The sequence below is a fragment of the Silene latifolia genome, chromosome Y, assembly GCF_048544455.1.
Source record: "Silene latifolia isolate original U9 population chromosome Y, ASM4854445v1, whole genome shotgun sequence".
NCBI lineage: Eukaryota > Viridiplantae > Streptophyta > Magnoliopsida > Caryophyllales > Caryophyllaceae > Silene > Silene latifolia.
The window spans coordinates 239216945-239239141 of NC_133538.1; the positions used below are offsets into that span (position 1 = coordinate 239216945).

Genomic DNA, 22197 nt, shown 5'->3' on the forward strand with positions numbered 1-22197 from the left:
GTAGATGGTTTCATACAATCATATTAGGTAATGTTAAGCCATTTTTTTTCTTCTTGTTGTGTTTACCGCCAGATATTTTTGCTCCCACTAGTTATCCCATTGGTTGGAGAGAAGGTGATCTTAAAGTATGGGCTTGCTCGCATCAATAGCTTACGTAAGTTCCTCATTCAGCTCATTTTGTATGCTGATACATGCTCATGCACATTGAGCTAATTTTTTGTTCACTTTATGGTTGTCTTTTAGGCATTATTCTATGGGTGTGCCTGGGCTCGCTGGGTAGGCACACTTCTCTTCTTGAACTAGTCTTTGCATTATTATTGTTATAGCCATTGGACACTCAATTACTGATGTGAAAAACCTTCTTCACCTTGACAATATTTCGGATAAATTTCAGGTGCCGTACCTGAGTGCTTCATTTGGAGTCATATACGTTCTTGTTAAACCTTCTATAAGTACTTGGATGTCTATACACTAGCCTAGTTATAATTTTTTTGTAGTTTTCTTTAATTGTTCTTTAAATTGTTTGTCAGACTTACGCCATTATTTCAAAAGGATCAAGCTCTACTGATCAGGTGTGTGAAAGCTTACTAGTTACTACAAGAAGTTCTTTTACCATATTGCATTGGCCATCTTCTGAAAATCTCTCAGAAATAGTGTTTTTGTTTCTTCGTATATGTCTATTATATATGGAAACACATACTTTGACACTTCATCTCTTTCAATATTTAAGTGAAAAATAAATGAACTGTTCTTTCATTGAAAGTATTTCATTTATATGAGTATAATGGTGTAATCTTTTTAAAATGTTTTTGATTCCATCTAATGTCGATAGCTTATCTCAAAAATTTAAAACGGCATTGATTAAAAATTGGAGGGAGTACTAATTATCAATTACGAGTTCCAGTATGGGCTAATCTGAAGCGTAGAGTTGTTTTCTTTTCCATCCTCTGTTAGTTGCAGCATTGTCTTACTATGTTGTTTGTGATCAACATTTTGCAGGGGAAAGCGCAAGGTTTTGTAGCAGGGGTGCAATCGATAGCAAGCTTATTATCGCCACTTGTTATGAGTCCATTGACATGTTAGATTTGTATAGAGTACAATTTTTCTTAACCTGAATATCTTACATGAATACTGATTTGTCTCTGCTACCTTTTCATTTAGCCTGGTTTTTATCAGAAGATGCCCCCTTCAACTGCAAAGGTTTCAGCATTGTTTGTGCATCTCTATCCATGGTATACACATCGTTTCTCTTTTTTACCGTTGTCTCCTACGGAGTATTTATTTCCATTTCTAAATGGAGCAACTAACTTGTTACAGTATGACTGAAATACGAGGTTATAAAAGAAAATGACTCGTAAAATATTTGCATTTGTTAGCCACCATTGAATACGATTCTCAACACAATTTTCGTGATAGGTCATCTTAAACAGTGTCTTATGTTGTCATCACTTATGGTATGGTAGTGGGGTGGGTAATTAAGATGTTTTACCATCATGTCTTCTACATTTCACTGAGATTCTAAGAGCATATGTCCAGGTTGTTGCGCTGATCTTTGCCTTGGTATAGAGAGTAGAATCACCCTCCAAGCGTGAGTGCAGTATCAAACCTGAAGACATTGAAGCACCACTATTATCATGAAGTTCTTGCTCTAGCGTTCGCTAGCTTCCTTTGCCTTTTCATAACCTCTTTGTTTTATCCAGCGCCTCAAAGCAAAATTTGTGTTACTGAAACAGTGGCACAGCCGTACAGTTCGGTTTCTTAAGTCAAGTTATAGCCTAGATTTTTTTTTTTTTTGACAGTTGTAAAGATAAAAATTCCTATCTATCTAGGCATAGCCTTACAAGCAAGGTTATGCGCAACATTATTTGCCAAACTTGGAACATAACTAAAAGAAAGACAATGGAAAGAACTGCTAATAGCTAGGATGTCATCAAGGATCCCTCTAGTCAGATGATGAGCTTTCTCAATTCCTGCAAAAAAGGCAACAACAGATAGACAGTCAGATGAAATTTCCACATGCCACTGTCTCACCTCCCTAGCCCAAAGGACTGCTGCACGAAGTCCTAGAGCTTCCGCTTGAAGGGCTGACACCGCCTTAATTGCCATACACTTCTCAACAATTTTTTGACCCGTTTCCGTGTATGCTACCCATCCTATGCTTGCCTTCTCCCGCGTCTTCCATCCTGCATCAACCATAACTCTAATACACTCGCAGTTGTAGTTTGTACCAACTGCATAAAAAGGTTTACTCTCCCTTAGCCACCTCCCCCTTTCATCCTCCATTTTAGACATATTCCTAATCCTTTTCTCTCTTTCCTTATTAGTTTCGACCAATGCCTCATCCGCCTTACGAACCTCTAGGACCCATGTGCTTAAGAGTGTAGATGGGTGAAATTTTTTCTTTTCGAAGAGAATTTTATTCCTTACACACCATAAGCACCAAAATGTAGCCATAAATCATACCAACATAACATCGGCCTCCTCAAGTTTACTCATGTAATTAACCCAATGTATTATCCATTTCCTAATGTCTATAAAACTATCATCTGTAACTCGAATTCCTAAATCATTGCAGGCCCAAAGCCTCTTTGAAATCTCACAATCTGTAAAGAGGTGTTCCATTGTCTCAGTCACCATCCCTTCATTATCACATAATTTACAACCTGTCTCAACCAGGATTGCTCTTTTTTCAAAATTGATTCCCACCGGGAGCGTATCTGTAATGATCCTCCAAAACAATAATTTCCACGTCGCCGGTCCCGGTAATTTCCATAATTTACTTCTGCAAAAGCCTTTTCCTCCCACCCTACTCTTGATTTATCCTTTTCCGAACCATGCAACTCCATAAAATTTGTGAAAACAATTCCATATCCACTTTTCACATTATACTCTCCCGTGCTACTGTGCGGCCAAAAGATGGAGTCCTCCCTACGTGACATATTAACTGGCATTGCCAGGATTTTACTTGCAGTCTCCTCCGAGAAAAAACCTCGCACTATGTCCTCATTCCAGCTTCCCCCATCTTCCGCCTCTCCTTCAATAAAAAGATCCCTCACCTTAAGATTAACATTTCCAGCCTCCCCATACTCCCCTTCCACCCATTTACCAGTCCACACATTTAACGTTGACGCACATCCAGGTTTCCATCCCATGTGCTCCTGGATTAAAATTAGAACATGAAGGATACTTCTTGATCCCCAGGAAAGGCCCGAATGCTTCCTAATAGATCTTTCATCACCCAGCATGGCTTTGCCCAATAACAATTTCCTGAATACACGGCTGAAATAGGAGTCATGCCCTGAGGCAATCCTATATCCATGTTTAGCCAGCATAGCGCGATTCAAGCATTCAATGTTCCTTATTCCCAAACCGCCTTCGCATTTCGGGAGACTAAGGAATTTATGACTACACCAGTGGATGGTTTTTCCAGATTTACATCCTGCCCACCAAAAATGTGACAAAAGAGAGTTAAGTCTGTGAGTCACACTTACCGGTACCTTGAACACCGATAGAAAGTAGTTGGAGAGGTTTGATAGGACAGAAGAAATAAGGGTAAGCCGTCCCGCTGGAGATAGAAAAATTCCGTTCCACGATGTAATGCGCTTCATCACATGATCAATTAAGCCCTTGAAAAAAAGTCTTCTTAGAACCTTGCACCTCAGTGGGTAGACCCATGTATTTACCCATTCCTTTATTTCCTTTTATCTTGAGAATCTTCATACAGGTCCTTGCATTCCTAATCTTCGTACTAGGACTAAATATAATCCCATATTTTTCCTCATTTATAATTTGTCCTGGTGCATCACAATAATCCACTAATAGTTTGTGAAATTCCTTCACAGACTCATCCTTATCCTGTAGGAAAAAGACCGCATCATCCGCAAAGAAAAGATGCGTCAACTGGCTTTCCGCTTGCGCTAATGTAATATCTCTTAGTCTGCCATTGTTTTGTAACCGTAAAACATTTTTGGACAAAACCTCCATGCACAGCACAAACAGGTACGGCGAAAGAGGGTCACCCTATCTCAGGCCACATTTTGGTTGAAACAATGGGAGGGGAGCACCATTGAAAAGCACCTGATAAGACACTGTTGTTACACAGTTCATAATAAGTGCCACCAGCCTAGGCGGCAACCCCACCTTGAGCAAAACAACCTTTAGGAAGTCCCAGTTAACCCGATCATACGCCTTCCTCATATCAGCTTTGAAGGCAAAGCGGCCACTTTTTCCTTTTTTGTGTGAGTTGACTTTGTTCATGGCTTCATGAGCAAGTAGGATATTATCTGATATTTGTTTTCCTGGGAGGAAAGCATTCTGAAAATCCCCTATAAGATAGCCCATTACCTTTGCCAGCCTATTTATGGATACATTTTGATACAATTCACATAAGAACGTTACAAAGACTAATCGGTCTATAGTCATTAACCCCTTCTGGATTATCACATTTAGGAATAAGGGTGATGAAGGTTCTGTTCAATTCTTTGAGAATTGATCCAGAGTTAAGGATAGAAAGGATCGCCTTCGTAACATCCCTTTTGACAAAGGACCAGCATTTCTGATAGAAACAAGCTGGTATTCCATCAGGACCCGGTGATTTGATGGGGCCCATCTGAAAAACTGCACATCTAACCTCCATACCTGTGAAAGGTCGTTGCAGCCAGTCAGCATCATCACTTTTAATAGTAGAGTCCCAACCCCTCAAAAGTTCCTCCCTTAGTAGTGTGTGGTTGGCATTTTGATTCCTGCAAACTGGGTTGAAAAGGTTCACAAAATCTGCTTGGAAAATTTGCTTTAACCGGTTTGAGTCAAAGACCCAATTACCGTCCTCCTCCTTAATTCCCAAGATAAAATTCCTTCCCGCCCTTCCTTTAACCCAGTTAAAGAAAAATTTAGTGCATGTATTCCCTTCTACTATCCATCTCAACTTAGCCCGTTGTCTCCAAAAAATAGCTGCAGCTTTTGAGAATTCCTTAACTTTCTCATTACATCGTGTATACTCCTCATCCTCACCATTTAAGATGGCCATATCCATGCCCTTCTCTAAATCCTTATTGAAATCATCCCATTTTTTGTTCCACATTTGGCGCTTATCCAACGCCCATTTCTTCACTTTATGACGCACCAGAGCCGATTTCCTGGCGACTCTATAAGCTGGAGTTCCTACAAAGGCAGTCATCCATGAAGCCTTTATAATATCCATACACTCCTCATCCGCTAAAACCCAAGCATGAATCTTATACGGTTTCTTACTTGTATTTTGTGTAAGGTGAAGATCAAGTTCAATCGGGGCATGGTCCGAAATTTGAATCGGATAATGTATAATTCCCGTATTCGGAAAAATACTCAACCAATCCTTGGACCCCATTGCACGATCAATTCTTTCATAGACGCGTTTATCCCCTTTTCTATTATTACACCACGTGAATCTTGGTCCTTTGAAAGGGATGTCGACCAACTCATTATTAATCCGCCATAGATTATATTCATATGCCCTTTGTATAGATCTTGTACACTTACTTTGTTTATCAATCCCATATTCTACTTTATTGAAATCTCCCACTATTATATATGGGTGTTGTAATGTTGCAATGCAAGATTCCAGCTCTTCTAACACCGCATGTCTCATTTGAACACACGGTGCACCATAAAAAAAATGAGATACCATAAATGACCATTACATTTCTTCACTAAAAGCACGATCAAATTATTACAAGACAAGACATGGCTCATACTAGCCTCCTTGCGCCACCCTACCCATAAACCACCCGAGCTTCCAACAGCATCAACACCCAAAAAATTTGCAAAACCAAAAGGTCTAAAAGTAGGGTATAGATTACACGCATTACACTTCGTTTCAATAAGGAAAACAAATTCATAGTACTTACTACTTAGTAACGCTCTAAGTTTTAGAATTCTAGGGGCGAGCGTATTATTAAGACCCCTACAATTCCAGATTAGACCAATCATGGGGAAAGAGGAGATTGATCAGGCTCAACCTCCGCAAAACCCTCCTCAGTTGCAGCATCTCATGAGTCAGAGGAGTCTTCCATTTCCACATCTTTAACACTCATTCTAAAACCTTCATTGGCCTTCAACTTATTCTCCTTCCAGCTTCTAATCCCATGGCATCTCTTTTTTGCCAAGTGAAGCAGATAACCTTTTTGTCCTATCAAAAGAGCTTACAGCCTCCTCAGGAACCAAGTCTTCACTAATCATTGTGGAGCATTTCCTCTTTCTGGCCTCAGACGACACCTCAGCAAATTCATCAGCACTTGTAGAGTTGTAAAAGCAATCAGCTAGACCCATGAATCCATCAGGGATACATTTATTAGCCCGTCCTTCATCCATCATAGCAATGAGCCTAGATGGGATTCCAGAACGAGGAGTACTGAAGAAGCCTTGAGAATTTCCCTTCCTTGATGTGAAATTAGCCTCCATCACCTGACCTTTGCCTTTGTTGTTTTAATGATCCTTGTCATTCACTTTGACCCCCAGGTCCCTCTTCACAACTTCATCAAGTGGCAGCAAGGATGAAGATCCTAACTGCAATTCCGAATCCATCCTAACAATAACATCAGGAATAATAGATAAGATATTGCGTTTCCTTACCATAACACTCTTTGTGCACATCACCTCCTTCCCCTTGACATAACTTTCTTCACAATTCAGTTGTAGGTCAGTATTGACATGCCCTGAAACACCATTACTTGATATTCCAGCATTGGCCTGCTCTGAACCATCAGTGCCTGAGATCAAGTTGACAGCCATTGAATTTCCAATATTAGCTTGTCCCTCATTGTCAGAGTTTAAAACCTCATCGTTCATTCCTTCAGTAACTGCATTTGGAGCAGTAACATCAGAAAAATTCTCCATTTCCACTTCAGAGTCAGAACTGATCATGATAACACCTCCAAACTTGCATCATAATCATGATTCATTTCTCCACCCATACCCTGCTGCTCCCCATCAGGATAGTGGTACCTAATGGGGATCCCACCTGGTGGGGGATCAAAAGTCTAGTTTAGCCCACGAAAATCAGCTTGAGCTCTTGCCCATTCTAGATCACTTTCCACTCTGCTTGCAATTGCACCCTGGATCCTTCTATCCCTGTCAAGTCCCCCCCCCCCCCTTGGCATTTGATGATTCTCAACAACAGCATATACATCTCTCACCACAATATGTGGTGTCCCTGTCTGCATACCAGAACCTGCACCTGCCTGCATACCATTTCCAGTCTGCAATCCAGCAAAATTCCCCACATTTCCCCCTGGTTCCTCAAAATCTTCCCCTGCACTATGATACTCATCCTCATTATTTCCATTATTCTCCTCAATCCAGCCCCCTGCCCCTCTTCTTTCACCATTTTGCCTTCTCGCATTTGCCCCATCTCCCCTCCCTTCACCCATCCTCTGTGCACCCATCCCAGCCTGATCACTGCCATTGCCCTGATTTCTTACAGCCTCCTCCATCACAACATCCCCAGTATGAGCCCTACCTCTATTTCCCGACCCAACATTCCCTGCCATACCATTATTGCCCAGACCAGCACCTCCAGCCACCCCATTAAAAACTCTTCCTCCTGCCTCTCCCATGTGAACTGCCTCTAGTCCCACCTGGAAGAGAACTGGACCAGCAAAAGGTTGAGCTGTCACAGCAAAGCTCATACCAGGTAGGACCCTTCCCCCCGCAGTAATGCCCAGGTCAAAGAAAACCACTATCTCCCTCTCATTTCTTCGTTGGTTATCACTTCCCAGCCTACGATTTCCCAGATGAACCCTAGAGGTAATAGTTTGAGTAGTAGTAGGAAGTGCCCTTAGGTCCATGTTGAACATCTTGTGGTTACTATGGGCTTCAAAAACCATAAAACCCTTTTCAACTATCCTATCCATCATGCCATTAATACTAGTAACTACTGTCATGAGACTCTCAGTACACTGAGCCCCCCGATGCCCAATTTTTCCACATTTAATGCAGTATTTATAAATTTCCTCATATTTAAATTGAACCCAAAGAAGGTATCCTCCATCCATAGCCAGGAAAAATCCGGGCATTAGAGGCTCATTTAACTTCAAACAGACTCTCAACCTCAAGTAGTCATTTCGTGGAACAACCCCAAAAGGTTCAATTTGATAGTGATGACTTAACATTTTACCCGCCACATGAGCAACATATAAATTGAGACACTCAAAAGGGAGACCACAAATACGAATCCATACCTCAGCATACGGGAAACAAACCGTTCTTGGTACTGTGTCAGGATACCAACGTGCCAAAACCATCAAAGCGCCATCAATGGACACTGTGCTTCTAGTCAGCAGGCCCTCGAGGTCATCAACATCTTCACAATGCAGAACATAAATTTCACCCATTCTAAAAACTGTGATGACTCCATTTGTATCCCATTTACGCCTAATCACATCATTAATTAGATCATCCTCAAACAACCGGTAATCCACCAAGAAAACCAGACAGCAGTTACCCCAGAAATCCCTAGACCTCCCAGTTCAGCCGGATCCACATTAATAACCCCCCGACCTTGGATATCTCCAGAGGTTCACATGCAATGGGTTCATTGGGTTAAACTCCGCATTAGGTCGTGGTTGATGGAAGTTTTGGTGATGATAAAAGTTTTGGTGGACATCTTCATTATTTTCCATCCCTTCAAGGTGATGTCCAGCATCACCATCCCTTATCCCTCCTTGACCATATCGACCAAATTGCCCTTCAAATTCCATTTGTTTCTTTTTGTTAAAAACTGATTGTAAACGATTTGAATGTAGAGGACACTTATTCAAGTGAGAAGAGTGAATGAAAGTTGATGGTTTGAACTTTCCCATTTTGCAGGTTTAAATAGCATTAATCACCACCCTAAAAAACCTCACCAGATTGGGGAGTTAAACCGTCACCCAATCAGAGAAAAGGCGATCACCCCAATTGGTCGGAACAACCTCGAGCCTTCAACCATAAAACCCACAAATAGCATTAAAGGAAATCCAATGATTACGAATCAAAACCCAGAACCACACGGAATAGGCAATAATGCCATTAGCTGTAATTAAAAGCAACGTAATCGGGTTCTAGAACCCAATTAGATGAAATGGGAATTTGCAGGGGTGATTCAATAAATGATTGTTTTTTAGGGAAGATCAAAAAATCTTTAGCCACCACAATCCCCAATCCCAGAATAAAGGATTATGCAGCGTTATTTTTTTAATTGAGAAGCTTAATTGATTAATCCAATAGAATTTGATAGATGATAATGATTAAAGGGACAAATTTTTTGATAAAAGTGCTCTCAAGAAAAGAGAGAAAAAGCTCTCTCTAAGGAAGAGAGAGAAAGTCTTCCAATATCCAGCAAAAGTTCTTTGTAGGTCTTAGATAGAGAACTATGACGTGTATGGGGAACGCAGATTATCTATAGACCAGTTCAATAGTGCTAAAATCAATCAATCAATACATATATATAAAGTAGAAACTTTTCAAGCGATATTAGAGTGTCTAACTTTTTTAAAAATCCTAACAAGAGTAGATTTCGAAAAAAGCTAAATAAATAAAATTATCCTAATAAAAGTAGATTTTTTAGTATTTAAAACAAATTTTAATAAATTATCCTAATATAAGTAGATCAAATATATTTTGATAAAATTATCCTAATATAAGTGGATTAAAATTATCAAATAGATAATAGAAATTCATAATAGTTCAAGTTATCACATTTACTTTCCCCACTTATGGTCCCATACATTTTTAGTTTGTATTCTCGCATTAAAATTCAAGAAGTTGGCGAATAAAAGATGAATTTATTTATTAAAGTGTTATGCTAAGATGATGTAATGTAATCTTATGTAATTACACGAAGTATAAATTATGATTTCATCAAAATATAATCACTAAATAATCATTGGAGTGTGTGTAAAGAAATCATAAACATAAATGCCTTCATATACATTCAAGTTATCAATACATAAAACATTTCACTAATCTATATATGTTACTATTTTTGTTTAACTAATTTACTTTCTATAAGAATGTGGAGATCATTAGACGGGGGAATGAAATCGAGAAAAACTGAAGTAGAATTTGGGGATTTAAACAACTCAAAGCTTTTGTGTAACAATGAAACAACTCAAGTGTTATTCATATGATGAATTGATGATTGGTTCTAGACTCACGCATTACTAGTATTACTTAATTTCATCTACTACAAAATTTCATATATACCATCAGCATATATCCAAGTAATCTAACCATTACGAAATAGTAGGTACTACATACTCAAAATATACTATGTAACTAATTATATGGTATATTAATGTAAATACACCTTATTCATATACTATATCTCAGATTTCATTATAAAAATTAACTGAAACCTAAAAAACGAGCTTAAAAGATAATTGAAAATTCGAAACTGATCAGTTAACCGATTAAATAAAAACTCCTTTTTAAACTAACCGAAAGATAGCTTTTTTTGATAATATGACATAAAAGAACATAGTAAGTACTCCATATTTAATATTATAAATTGAAGTACTACAAAAAAAACAGGTAGCTTATTTCTCACATCTTCGCTTATTATGGTAAATAATTTATCCACAAAATACTTACAACAAAAAAAGAAAAATGAAATTTTGTTCAGATAAATTTAAGCTTATTTTTTTCGAAACAGAGCCTAAATATGATATTTTTAATTTCATGATCTCTTGACCTTCATAATACCAAATTAATTTCTTTTTGATATTTTTTTGGCCCTTGTTTACTTACTTTTGAACCTATTGTTAGAAGTTAATCTTATGTTCCAGTTTTAATTTTATAAACTTGATTAATAAAATAAATAGCTATTGGTTCAGAATAAATATTAGCAATGAGACATTGTTCCACAAAGTACGTATATATCATAATCATGAGAAATAGAATAAATAAGCAATTGGTTTAAAATAAATAGTGTTCCATATAAGAAAATTGTTAACTTTACAATAAGAAAAAAACAACTTTGATCAAAAGGAAAATCTATCATAATTGTCCAATTATATCTCTTTTGTCTTGGATGCAGCGAATTTAAATAAAGTTTCAGACTCAAACTGAATTTTAAATCATGTCAACAATGGGTGTTAGCTTGATCTGGGTAAATAAAATATCAGAAATATTTGAAAACTATAGAATAAGCGAGAATATAACATTTATATAGAACTAACTATTTTAAGATCTACACAAGTTGTTCTATGGTTTTGAAAATTTATACTTGTGACAACTAAGGGCATGTAATTTTTCTAATTAATATGGGTATGCGAAAGCCTACATTCATCCTGACCCTTCGCTCGTATAACATCCTTGCTTTTAGGAGTCGTTTTTTTTCATATTATTCGAGACTTGGTAGAGTATTTTGTCCCGTTAGACTTTGGAGCAAAATTCATTATCTTTTAGTAATTTCACACTAAATGTACGCCATCCTCTTCGCAATAATCCTATGGATTGCTTTTGCAGAGTCGTCAATACATTAGTTTGACCATGATTTTTGACATATTAATAATCAAAGTTATCAACGACGTTTTGCAATTGATGGAAAGATGTTTATTAAGAAGGGAAGGGAGTATACATGATGAATTTTTTAACATAACTCATAATGGTATGTTCTACCAAGTGTGGTTTGTCGGTTATGTTGTTGAGGAACATCAACTCCGTAAGAGGACTATCTAAAGATACATTGTCTTATTATCAATCGCCTTGGGAAATTCGAAATAGAAAGGAAGATAATTACGGGTGCCAAAGTTGGCAAAAGGTAATGAACCGAGCATAGGAATGACTTCCTCGGATATAAAGATTCCTTTCATTCTTAAGCGAAGACAATATACAATGAGGCTATGCTACGCTAGACAATAAATAAGAGTCAGGGACAATCACTTAATCATGTTGGAATTTATGTGCTGAAACGAGTTTTTAGTAATGACCACCTTTACGTAGAAGCGTCAAGAACAACGTCATCCAAGGGATTAAGGTTCTTATCGTGATAGAGACCAAATGTATCAAGGCCAAACGAAGGACATTCTTGACAAAGATGTTTTCACAAATTTATCAAATTATGTGTCGTATTATATATTTTGCATGAAGATTTTATGGACAAGTAGTCTTCATTGTAAATAGTCAAAGACTATTTCCGTTAAAAACCGATGACGCGCGAGATTATAAGAATAATAACTCTACAATCCAATTATATCTGTGGATGGTATACAACTGATATTGTCAATACCAAATGCCAACATTTTTGTTGCGTTTTTGTGAGAGAAACTGATGATTAATCACTCCTCATCTAAATCAACTCCTTATTTGCTCTCATTTTCAACATGCTTTGACTTTTTGTTAAATTTAATAGTTTTCTATTACCAGACCATGGTAAGGTAAACCAACGTTTAAGCGTTGCCATAAGATACTAACTTGGTAACTCAACGGTTTTAAATGATGTCATAAAACTAATAAATGATGTTGTCCCGTGCATTTTATGCCATAGAATCACATATATTTTTTTATTGTTGTTTAGAGACTAATAATTCTATTGGAATTCAGTTTGGATTTGAGGTTGTGAGAAGTTTATAAGGAGAAAATACTCTTAATTGTAAATATATATAATCAAGGTAAAATTATGTTTTAGAGATTTAACATTTTCTTTGAACACACTATATATAATTATGATAATTATTGTTTTATATAACATCATTCAGTTTTACATAGTTGTTGTAGGTTAAAATAATTTACAATACTCATAAAGGTCTGTCTCCGTTATTAAGGATTCATTTTGGTGAGCTCCACCATGTTGACAGAGAGAGCATTTTTTATTGAATTAAAAACCAGTTGTGCTTGCGACGGTGAAAAAGCAAAGTACATATTATAACTAAATCACTTGATGTTATAAGTACTATTGAATGCAAAAATTTTATGGTAAAAGCATTAATAATTCATCAATCAACTATACCAACCATGAATTTTTTTCATCAATGATTCTACATAGTTAAACTTTTTTTTTAAACTTAAGAATATATTTTTACAGCTAATCCTAATAGGAGCCCCGTGCATCGCACGGGCTTTCCAACTAGTACATATATAAAGCAGGAACTTTTCGAGTGACATTAGAGAGTCCAACTTTTTTAGAAATCCTAACAAGAGTAGATTTCGGAAAAAAAATTGATAAATAAAATAAAAAATTCAATAAATTGAAATCCTAACAATAGTAGATTTCGAAAAAAATTTAATAAATAAAATAAATAATTTAATAAATAAAATTATTCTAAGAAAAGTAGATTTCTAAATATTGAAAACAAATTTTATTAAAACTATCCTAATATAAGTAGATCAAATATATCTTAATAAAATTATCCTAATATAAGTAGATTAAAATGATCAAATAAATAATGGACTTCGTAATAGTTCAAGTTATCATTTTTATTTTTTCCCCACTTATGGTATCATACATTTGAAGTTGGTATTCTAGCATTAAAATAAATTTAAGGAGCTGGTGGATAAATAATGAATTTATTTGATTAAATGTTATGTTAATATGATGTAATGTAATCTTACGTAGTTACACGGAGTATAAACTACGATTCATAGTCACTAAATAATCATTGAAGTGTGTATATAAATCGTAAATATCTCCATATACATTCAAGTGATCAATGCATATAAAACAATACATCGATCTATATATGTTACTATTTTTGTTTCATCAATTTACTCTCTACAAGTATGTAGAGATAATTAGGTGGAGAAATGAAAGAACTAAATTAGAATTTGGCAGCTTGGACAACTTAAGGTTTTTTGTAACAATGGAGCAACTCATAGTATTATTCATATGATGAATTACTGGTCATTTCTAAACTCACGCATTAGCCTAGATTTCGAATAAGATTAAGTTTGAAAGAGTTAATAATTTATACTACAAATTATTAAAGGCCTCAAGAGTAGGGGTGGGCATAATCCGGTCCGGACCGGAAAAATGGACCGGTCTGGACCCGAATCGAGTGGACCGGGACCAGAATTAAATCCAGGACCGGTATTTTCTGGTCCGGAATGCCCGGAATTACTGTTATTTTCATTTTTTTTTCTTAAAATTGTATTTTTACTCCGGTCCAACCGGTCCGATCCGGTCCAATGGACCGGAATTTGAAAAAGTGGCTAATTTCGGTCCAACCGGTCCGGTCCGGTCTTGTACCGGAATTTTTCCGGTCCAGTTCCGGTGGGACCGAAATTTTTGTAATCCGGTCCGGTCTCGGTCCATGAATTTTTCCAATACGGTCTTGAACCGGTGCCCAGCCCTACTCAAGACTGTACATATGTTATGGTCATTAATTAATTAAATCAAAAGAACGCACATTATGTTTTAGTTTAACCACAAATCTTGCTTGTGCACTATGTAGTATTTACTCAACCATGTATCTTTGTGTTTTAATTTAGTATTGGTTTTACATACTAGGTAGAATTCTATTTACTCATATTTTTAATTAAATTTTATATTTACTTAGATTTCTATGTATATATGGGTAAAATTTGAGAGATTTTAAAGTATATTAAATCCTCTTTTAATTATAATTGTAGTCATAATTTATAAGTCTTATACATTCAGCTAAAATGTATTTCAAAATAGATTTTAATATATCATAAAATGAGACATTTATAACGCATTAAAGATCATTGAACATAAGGATTGAATATAATATTTAGTAATAATTTTTTATTAAAGGCAGGTTTCAATTAGTCTTTGTTTTTTCCTTATTTAGTTGTGCTTTATTTATCCGCCACATCAACTCTAGATAAAAAATTATGATGCCACATCAGCACATTTGGCTATTGCATTAAAGAAATATATAATTGTTAGGAATTGATCTAAAGTTCTTTTTTTTTAAAAAAAATTTATAAATTGATTAATAGAATAAATAGTCATTGGTTCAGAATAAATATTAGCAATTAGACATTGTAAATTTGTAACGCAGAGTATGTATATAGTCCATCATCACGAGGAATAGAATAATAAGTAATTGGTTCAAAATAAATGTTATCTAAGAATAAAAATGGTTAGCTCTACAATAAGAAAAAGAAAATTTGATCAAAAAGGAAATCTATAACAAGTGTCCAATTATATCGCATTTATCTTGGATGAAGCGGATATAAATAAAGTTTTAGGTTCAAACTGAATTTTAAATCATGCCAACCATGGGATTTAGACAGGGGTACAAATAATATTATTTAAGAAAACTATATAATAAACGAGTATATAACATTTAAATGGAACGAAACTATTTTAAGATTACCACAAGTTGAAGCGGTTATGGTTTTGAAAACTTTACCCGCGACAACTAGGGGCATGTAATTTTTCTATTAAATACGGGTATGAGAAGGTCTACATCCGTCATGTCCCCTCCCCCGTATGACATCCTTGCTTTTAGGAGTCGTTTTTTTTTTGTTCTGCGAGATTTGACAAAGTATTTTAGTCGGGTTATATTTTGGGAGTAAAATTCATTACTTTTAGGAATTGACTAAATGTAGTTCATCCTCTTTACAATGATCGTTTGTATTGCTTTTACACAGTCATCAATGGGGTAGTTTGACCATGATTTTAGACATATTAATGGTCAAAGTTATTAAAGTTTGACCCCTAAAAAACAAGTTGGAAGATGCTTAAGAAGGGAAGGGAGTATCCATGATGATTTTTTATAATATAACTCATAATGATTTGTTTAAGAAGCAAGGTGAGTCTTAGACCAAGTGCGGTATGCCGATTATGTTGTTGAGAATTGAGGAACATTAACTCTGTAAGAGGATTATGTAAGGGGATCTGTCTTATTACAAATCGCCTTGGAAAATTCGTTGTAGAAGGGAAGATAATTACAGGTTTCAAAGTCGGCAAAATGTACTTAACCCGAGGATAGTAATGACTTCCTCGGATGCAAAGATTCCTTTCGTTCTTAAGCGGAGACAATATACATTGAACCCGTTCTACACCATGACAATAAACAAGAGTCATGGACTCTTGTTTATGTTCCGAAGTCTGTATTTAGTAATGGTCAGCTTTACGTAAAAGCATCAAAAACATTGTCATCCGAGGGATTTAGGTTCTCATTGATAATAGAGACCAATGGTATTAAGGCCACACGAAGAACATTGTTTACAAAGAAATTTTCACAAATTTACAAAATTAGGTGTCGTATTTAATATTTTGCATGAAACTCCAAAGGATAAGTAGTCTTAAATATACATAGTCAAAGACTATTTCGGTAAAAAATTGATGGTGCGTGAAACAATAAGAACGATAACTCTAAAATTCAACTATATCTATGAATGTTATACAAGTGATATAGTTAATACCAAATGCTACAACGTTTTCGTTGCGTTTTAGTTATTGGAACTGATGATTAATCGATCCTCATCTAAATCAACCCCCGAAATTTTGTTTGCTCCATTTTCAGCACGATTTGACTTTTTGTTAAATTTAAAAATTTTCTATTACTAGACCATGGTAACTTAAACCAACGCTTTCAGCGTTGCCATAAAATACTAACTTGGTAACCCAATGATTTTAGTGATGTCATAAACAACTAAATGATGATGCCAAAGATGATACTACTAAGCGCCCCCTGGCCCCTGTATTCTATTTAATAGAATCACAAATATTTTTTATTGTTGTTTAGAGATTACTAATTCTGTTGAAATTCATTTTGGATTTGATTTTGCGAAAGGTATATAGGGAGCAAATACTCTTAATTGTAAAAATAGTCAGGTAAAATTAAAAATTATGTTATAAGAGATTTAACATTTTCTCTGAACATACTTAATATATATAATAATATATAATCTTGACACCTGTTGTTTTACATAACATTCATATCATTTTTTTAATTAAAAACCAGTTGTGCCGGTAACAATGAAAAAAGTAACAATATACTATAACTATGTCACTTGATATTATACTATTGAATGACAAAGCTTTTATGTTAAAACACTAATAATTCATCGGTGATCAACTAAACCAACCACGAATGATTCAACATAGTTAAACTTTTTTTATCAACTTTAGTATATATTTTAACATATAATCCTATTGGGATCCATGTGCATCGCACGGGCTTTCCAACTAGTTTATAGGAAAACATATGTAATTTTTTAATTGCTGTAACTATAGTGTGGTTTATTTGACGGAGAAGTAGAGACCCTCAAATTTTCTTTGGTTGATGGTGTTGAAATTGTATAGTGTGAATAAAGTATTTGCCAAGGATCAAGGAGAGCCATTTGCCTCACTTATTTTATTTTATTACAAATTCTAAGATTAGAAATCTTATCTTTATAAGACTACTACTGTAAAAATAACATATTTTTGTCTTAAAAATCATTAATTCTCAAAACTAACGAGTTTAATTTATTCAAAAGTTGTTATCCAGACAAGAGAAAAATGGATCCCTCAACTCCTCTTCAACTCATTTTGCTATCTAAATAAGAGAAATTGTTCCGCTCCTTTTCCTTCCCTGCCAGGCTTGTTTCCAAACAATAGCATAAAACACGATAGTATAATGAACTACTACAATTTTACAATCAATCAATATCTATCTATCTATCTTATTATTAAAGGAAGCTATTTTTCGAGCGATTATAGAGAGTCCAAATTTTATAAACGACTTTCAGACTCCAATATTAATAAACTACTATTAAAAATAGAAACTTAATCCTGCCATCAATATAATAATAAGAAGGAGAAAGAGAGTCATACTATACCTCAAACAACCTTGCATCGACATGTGAAATACGGAGTACTATATATACATTACTTGAACAAATAATATTGACGTTTGATTGATGATTTTTAATGTGTACTTAATTTAAATGGGTATTATATTGATTATTATTATTTGTAGTACCATGGATTATAGGCTTATAGCTAGAATTATATTTTTTCTTTAATTACATGTGGCCATTGACCTTACTGATTAATACGAATGTTTCTTTACAGGAATGAAGCAGTCAAGCAGTAATGCATAATATCAACAATAATTTCGTCTTCACAAGTTATACTTGTGTAACTTCACCTCTTTGCGAACTTATTCGTCAAATTATTGATGACACTTGATAAGTGATATGTAAGCCTTGATGAGCTCTTTAATTTTAGAGCTCCATTGCTAGCGTGTAGTTTGTGACGTACTCAGAATTTTTTAAATTTTTTAAGATTGCGACTTTCGATTTTCAATATGTAAAGGATTTTTTTGTTAATATTTGTCTGATATATATATATATATATATATATATATATATATTATTGTAGACATAAAAATATGTCTCATGTATTAAAAATAGGTCAAAGTCAAAATGTTGACTCATGTCTGTACTTAGTCCATTTTGTTAAGGAATAAAACCGGTCCACTTGAAAACGGGTTGTGCTATATTTCTAAGACAAAGTATGAGACGTAAATGACAAGTCATTGGACCAAGCTTGACAAGCCCACAAGACGAAGGTTGATAAGCCCAAAAGTTTCTCGAAGTGAAAATGAGCACCATGCATTTTGGGCGTAAGAAACGTGGTCCATTTACTTGAGCATACCATTATGTCATTATGGTTTGATATAGGATAATGATTGGTGTTTAAGGAAGATTTAGTCAATAACTGCATGGCTAACCGTAGAGATTTATTGTACTACAAATCAGGGAAGTTAGCAGAAGTTGAGGGAGCAAGTCAACGATACAAATGGATTAAGAATCGCAAGTTGTTGCAGTGTGTGCGGGGGGAAGTCCGAAAACAAAGCAACAGGTGAAGGTCTTATATAGAGTGATTAGTCTCATTTTAGACTAATCTCGATAATCAACACATTTCACAAAGAATCAACACAATCACCACAATTACAAAAATCAACATATTTTTCACAAAAATACACTTCAAACTCAAAGCCCTTCTACAAAACATTCTCTACAAAATCTCTCCCAAGAGAAAACAAGAGAAAAGAAAAATACATTCATTTCTACTTCTCTAGATTTGAATACTAAGGTGTCGTTTGGTTGCCCTCTCAAAAATGGGTGAATTGGAAAATCCCATGAATTGGAAAAATGAGGGATGTTTGGTTACCCCAAATCATGGGATTTTCTTTTTCCCATGAATTCCCAACTCCTCCATAATGGAGGAGTTTAATTACCTAGCCCTCCCTAGGTAATTGGAAACTCCCGTGTCAATTTAATTCCAGGATGTCAACCAAACGACTTTTGGGCAATTCACATGAATTGGCCAATTCACGTGTTTTGTAAAATCATGGGATATTAATTCCCGTATGGCAACCAAACGAGGCCTAAATTACTCTTTGATTCGACATCAAGTGTTCGTCGCCGTCAATTGAAGAGAAGCAAGTCAAATTCGTCCAAGGAGAATCAAGTCTTCAAATCAAGACCCTCCTGTTCATTCAATGCGGAAATTGAATTAGTAGAACAACAAGTAGATTGTACCCTAAATCTTTTTGATTAATAAAATTATTATTTTGTTGCATCTTTTGTGTTTTTCTCTATTTGTTTGCAGATTAACTGTGACACCCCGCGATAAAGCGGAAAATATAACTAATAAATTAAAGCGGAAATTTGTGATATTTTAAAAAACTTTTAAAATTACTAGTTAAAGAATAGCACGCGGGTGCCACTAATGAAAATAAACAAATACAACTATGGACAAATTTAGATTATTACAACCCAAGTCTAGAAAACGGGGAAAAGATATCCCACGAATAAACAGATAAGAGGTTTCTAAATTAGCAACTAAGGCCCAAGGGTTTAGTTCTCGCTAGCCCACACGTCGTCCCCACGTAAGCATCTTCACCACCTGTCATTCATGTAAATATGAACGCCACAGTCAGTGGGGAGTAACTCAAGGTTCTCCCAGCCACAATATGTCGAAACGAACATAACAAAGAACATAAACAAACAATCATATTAGATAAGACATGAGTAAATCGAATCATAACGAAACATGGGATCATACGTATTTAAACCAACAAGGATACAAGAAATGAAGGGATAACCAAGTAAGGCATAAGCAACAATAAATAAATGGAAAAGAAGGACAAGGAAACCCGACACGGTCACCTAGCCACGAGCATGTATTTCAATTTAACATGCTGGTTAAATAAAATATAATGAGTGATAATGCATAATTTACGTTATATGAAATATACCGGATAAAATGTGACCAAGTCCGAGTGACTCATTTATGAGTCCAATAAATAAACTGTAAGGAGCCCAATAATTAAATAATAAGAAATCCATCAAGTCCAACATAGTTAGCCCAACAACAAGATCAAATGAGCCCAATAAATTAAATATGTGAGAGAGTGATATTTAATGAGATACGTTATATAAAATACGAGACGGAAATTAAACCACTCGAATAAACCAATAAATGAATCAAATAAGGTCCAACCACAAGGAGCACACCAATCCAATAGATAAAATAAGGTGAGCCCGGTAGACAATGCATAACAAGCCCAATAAAAGAGGAATAGTCAGCCCAACAACTAGAGTATATTAAGCCCAATAAATTAAATGTGTGATAGGGCGATATTTAATGAGACGGATATATTAGTTAACTATACTTTAAATGAGCCAAACTAGCGCCCAAACAATTTTATGAGCACGACTCAGGAGTTATTTGGACAGCCAAAATCCCGACCCCACCAACAGCCTTACACGGCCTCACCACCAACCCCATACACAGCTCAAAACACCCGAAGACGGCTCACGTTACCACCAATTTCACGGCTGTCAAACAGCCCGTGAATAGCCCCAAAAAGGCAGTCACATAAACCACGTTACACAAACCATCGAGACCAATTTAAGACGGATTCCATGTACCGGAACGAGAAATAAATAACACGAAAATCCCATATACACCAATGACCAAAATTCTATCCAAAAGCACTCCGTTTTGCTGACCCGAACTAGACCATTACGACCTCCCACATACCACTCGAAACAGCCTAATTGCGGTGTTTTCCGGTTTGAAAATCAACATCAAAACAACCTGAAATGGCCACAAGAAGCCCTCACGCGACCACCATTCAACCCACCTTAACTTCCACCCCAAAGACAGCACGAGTGCACTCTGCCTCACGCCTAAGGCCGCCCCAAACTCGAGTCGTTTTAAGACGAAAAACAGAATACGAATAAGCCGAACCCTTACCCGGTTAAGACACCATTTTCAGATGAAAATAAAGCCAAACCTCATAAAGAATGAGACTTTACTGCAACTAAACGTTCTACACACGAACTTAGCACATAAAACGACATAACAATACGAGATGTCGATATTTGTCGAGTAACCTATCACCGTTACCTTAAACGTTTCTTATTCTTCGAATAAATGGTCCCAAAAGCTTCAATCTACCAGAGGGTCTTCGAAACCTTCGTCGTGGAGCAAGAAAACGAAAGAGATTGAGGCAAAACCGAAACTTTATAAGATGGGTCAAAAACGAAAGTCGTACAAGATCGCAACTTTCTTACCTTAAAAGAATGAGGAAGGAAAGAGGAAGCTAATGGTGTAAAAATCATCGAGTTTGGTCGAGAAATGAAGGCGGGATCGGAATTTGAATGGGACGAAAATGGTGTACGGGTTCTATTGTTGCTGCTGCTTGCTTTGGTTTGCAGGAAGAAGAAGGAAGAAATGAGGCGGGGGTGGGGACGCGTAAAACAAAACAACAACAATAATAATGTTAATAATAATGTTAATAATAATAATAATAATAATAATAATAATAATAATAATAATAATAATAATAATGATAATATATAATAATAATATATAGATGTGGGGTGTGGGGTGTGAGTGAGTAGGTGTATGAGTGTTGTTGAATTTTGATTGGTCGAAATTAGGAATAACCTTACATATGAAAATGTGACGGTCTATTGCTAGACCGAAAAACGTCTCGAGTTTATTTCAACTTGAGACGGAAACTAACATTATTGCTGTCACTATTATTGTCTGACCAAAAATACGTATACATATATTCTTATATAAATTATGTCTTAAAAAATATAATTTAATAATAATACGTATTTTTATATAAACGAGGTTTTATATATTACTTTTATAAGAATCGTGTTTGACATAAAATTTATTAAACTGAATAATTCAAAAATATTTAATAAAGTGATTAAACGGTCTAATAAATTTTAAATGTCAAAATGGGAAAT

At 35.4% G+C, this 22197-nt stretch overlaps 1 protein-coding gene and 1 pseudogene across 1 annotated transcript; one reads left to right on the plus strand and one right to left on the minus strand.

Annotated features, from left to right (window-relative positions):
• LOC141634344 (uncharacterized) overlaps nt 1–1875 on the plus strand; it is a 54441-nt pseudogene extending 52566 nt beyond the window's left edge.
• Nucleotides 1876–2630: 755 nt separating this feature from the next.
• On the minus strand, nt 2631–4341 carry LOC141630321 (uncharacterized). The gene is made up of 3 exons (XM_074443158.1): nt 4078–4341; nt 3651–3855; nt 2631–3439 (listed from the first exon to the last, which is right to left on the minus strand). Exons 1-3 carry the CDS (start codon nt 4339–4341, stop codon nt 2631–2633), a joined length of 1278 nt encoding a protein of 425 aa, XP_074299259.1.
• Nucleotides 4342–22197: the final 17856 nt, after the last annotated feature.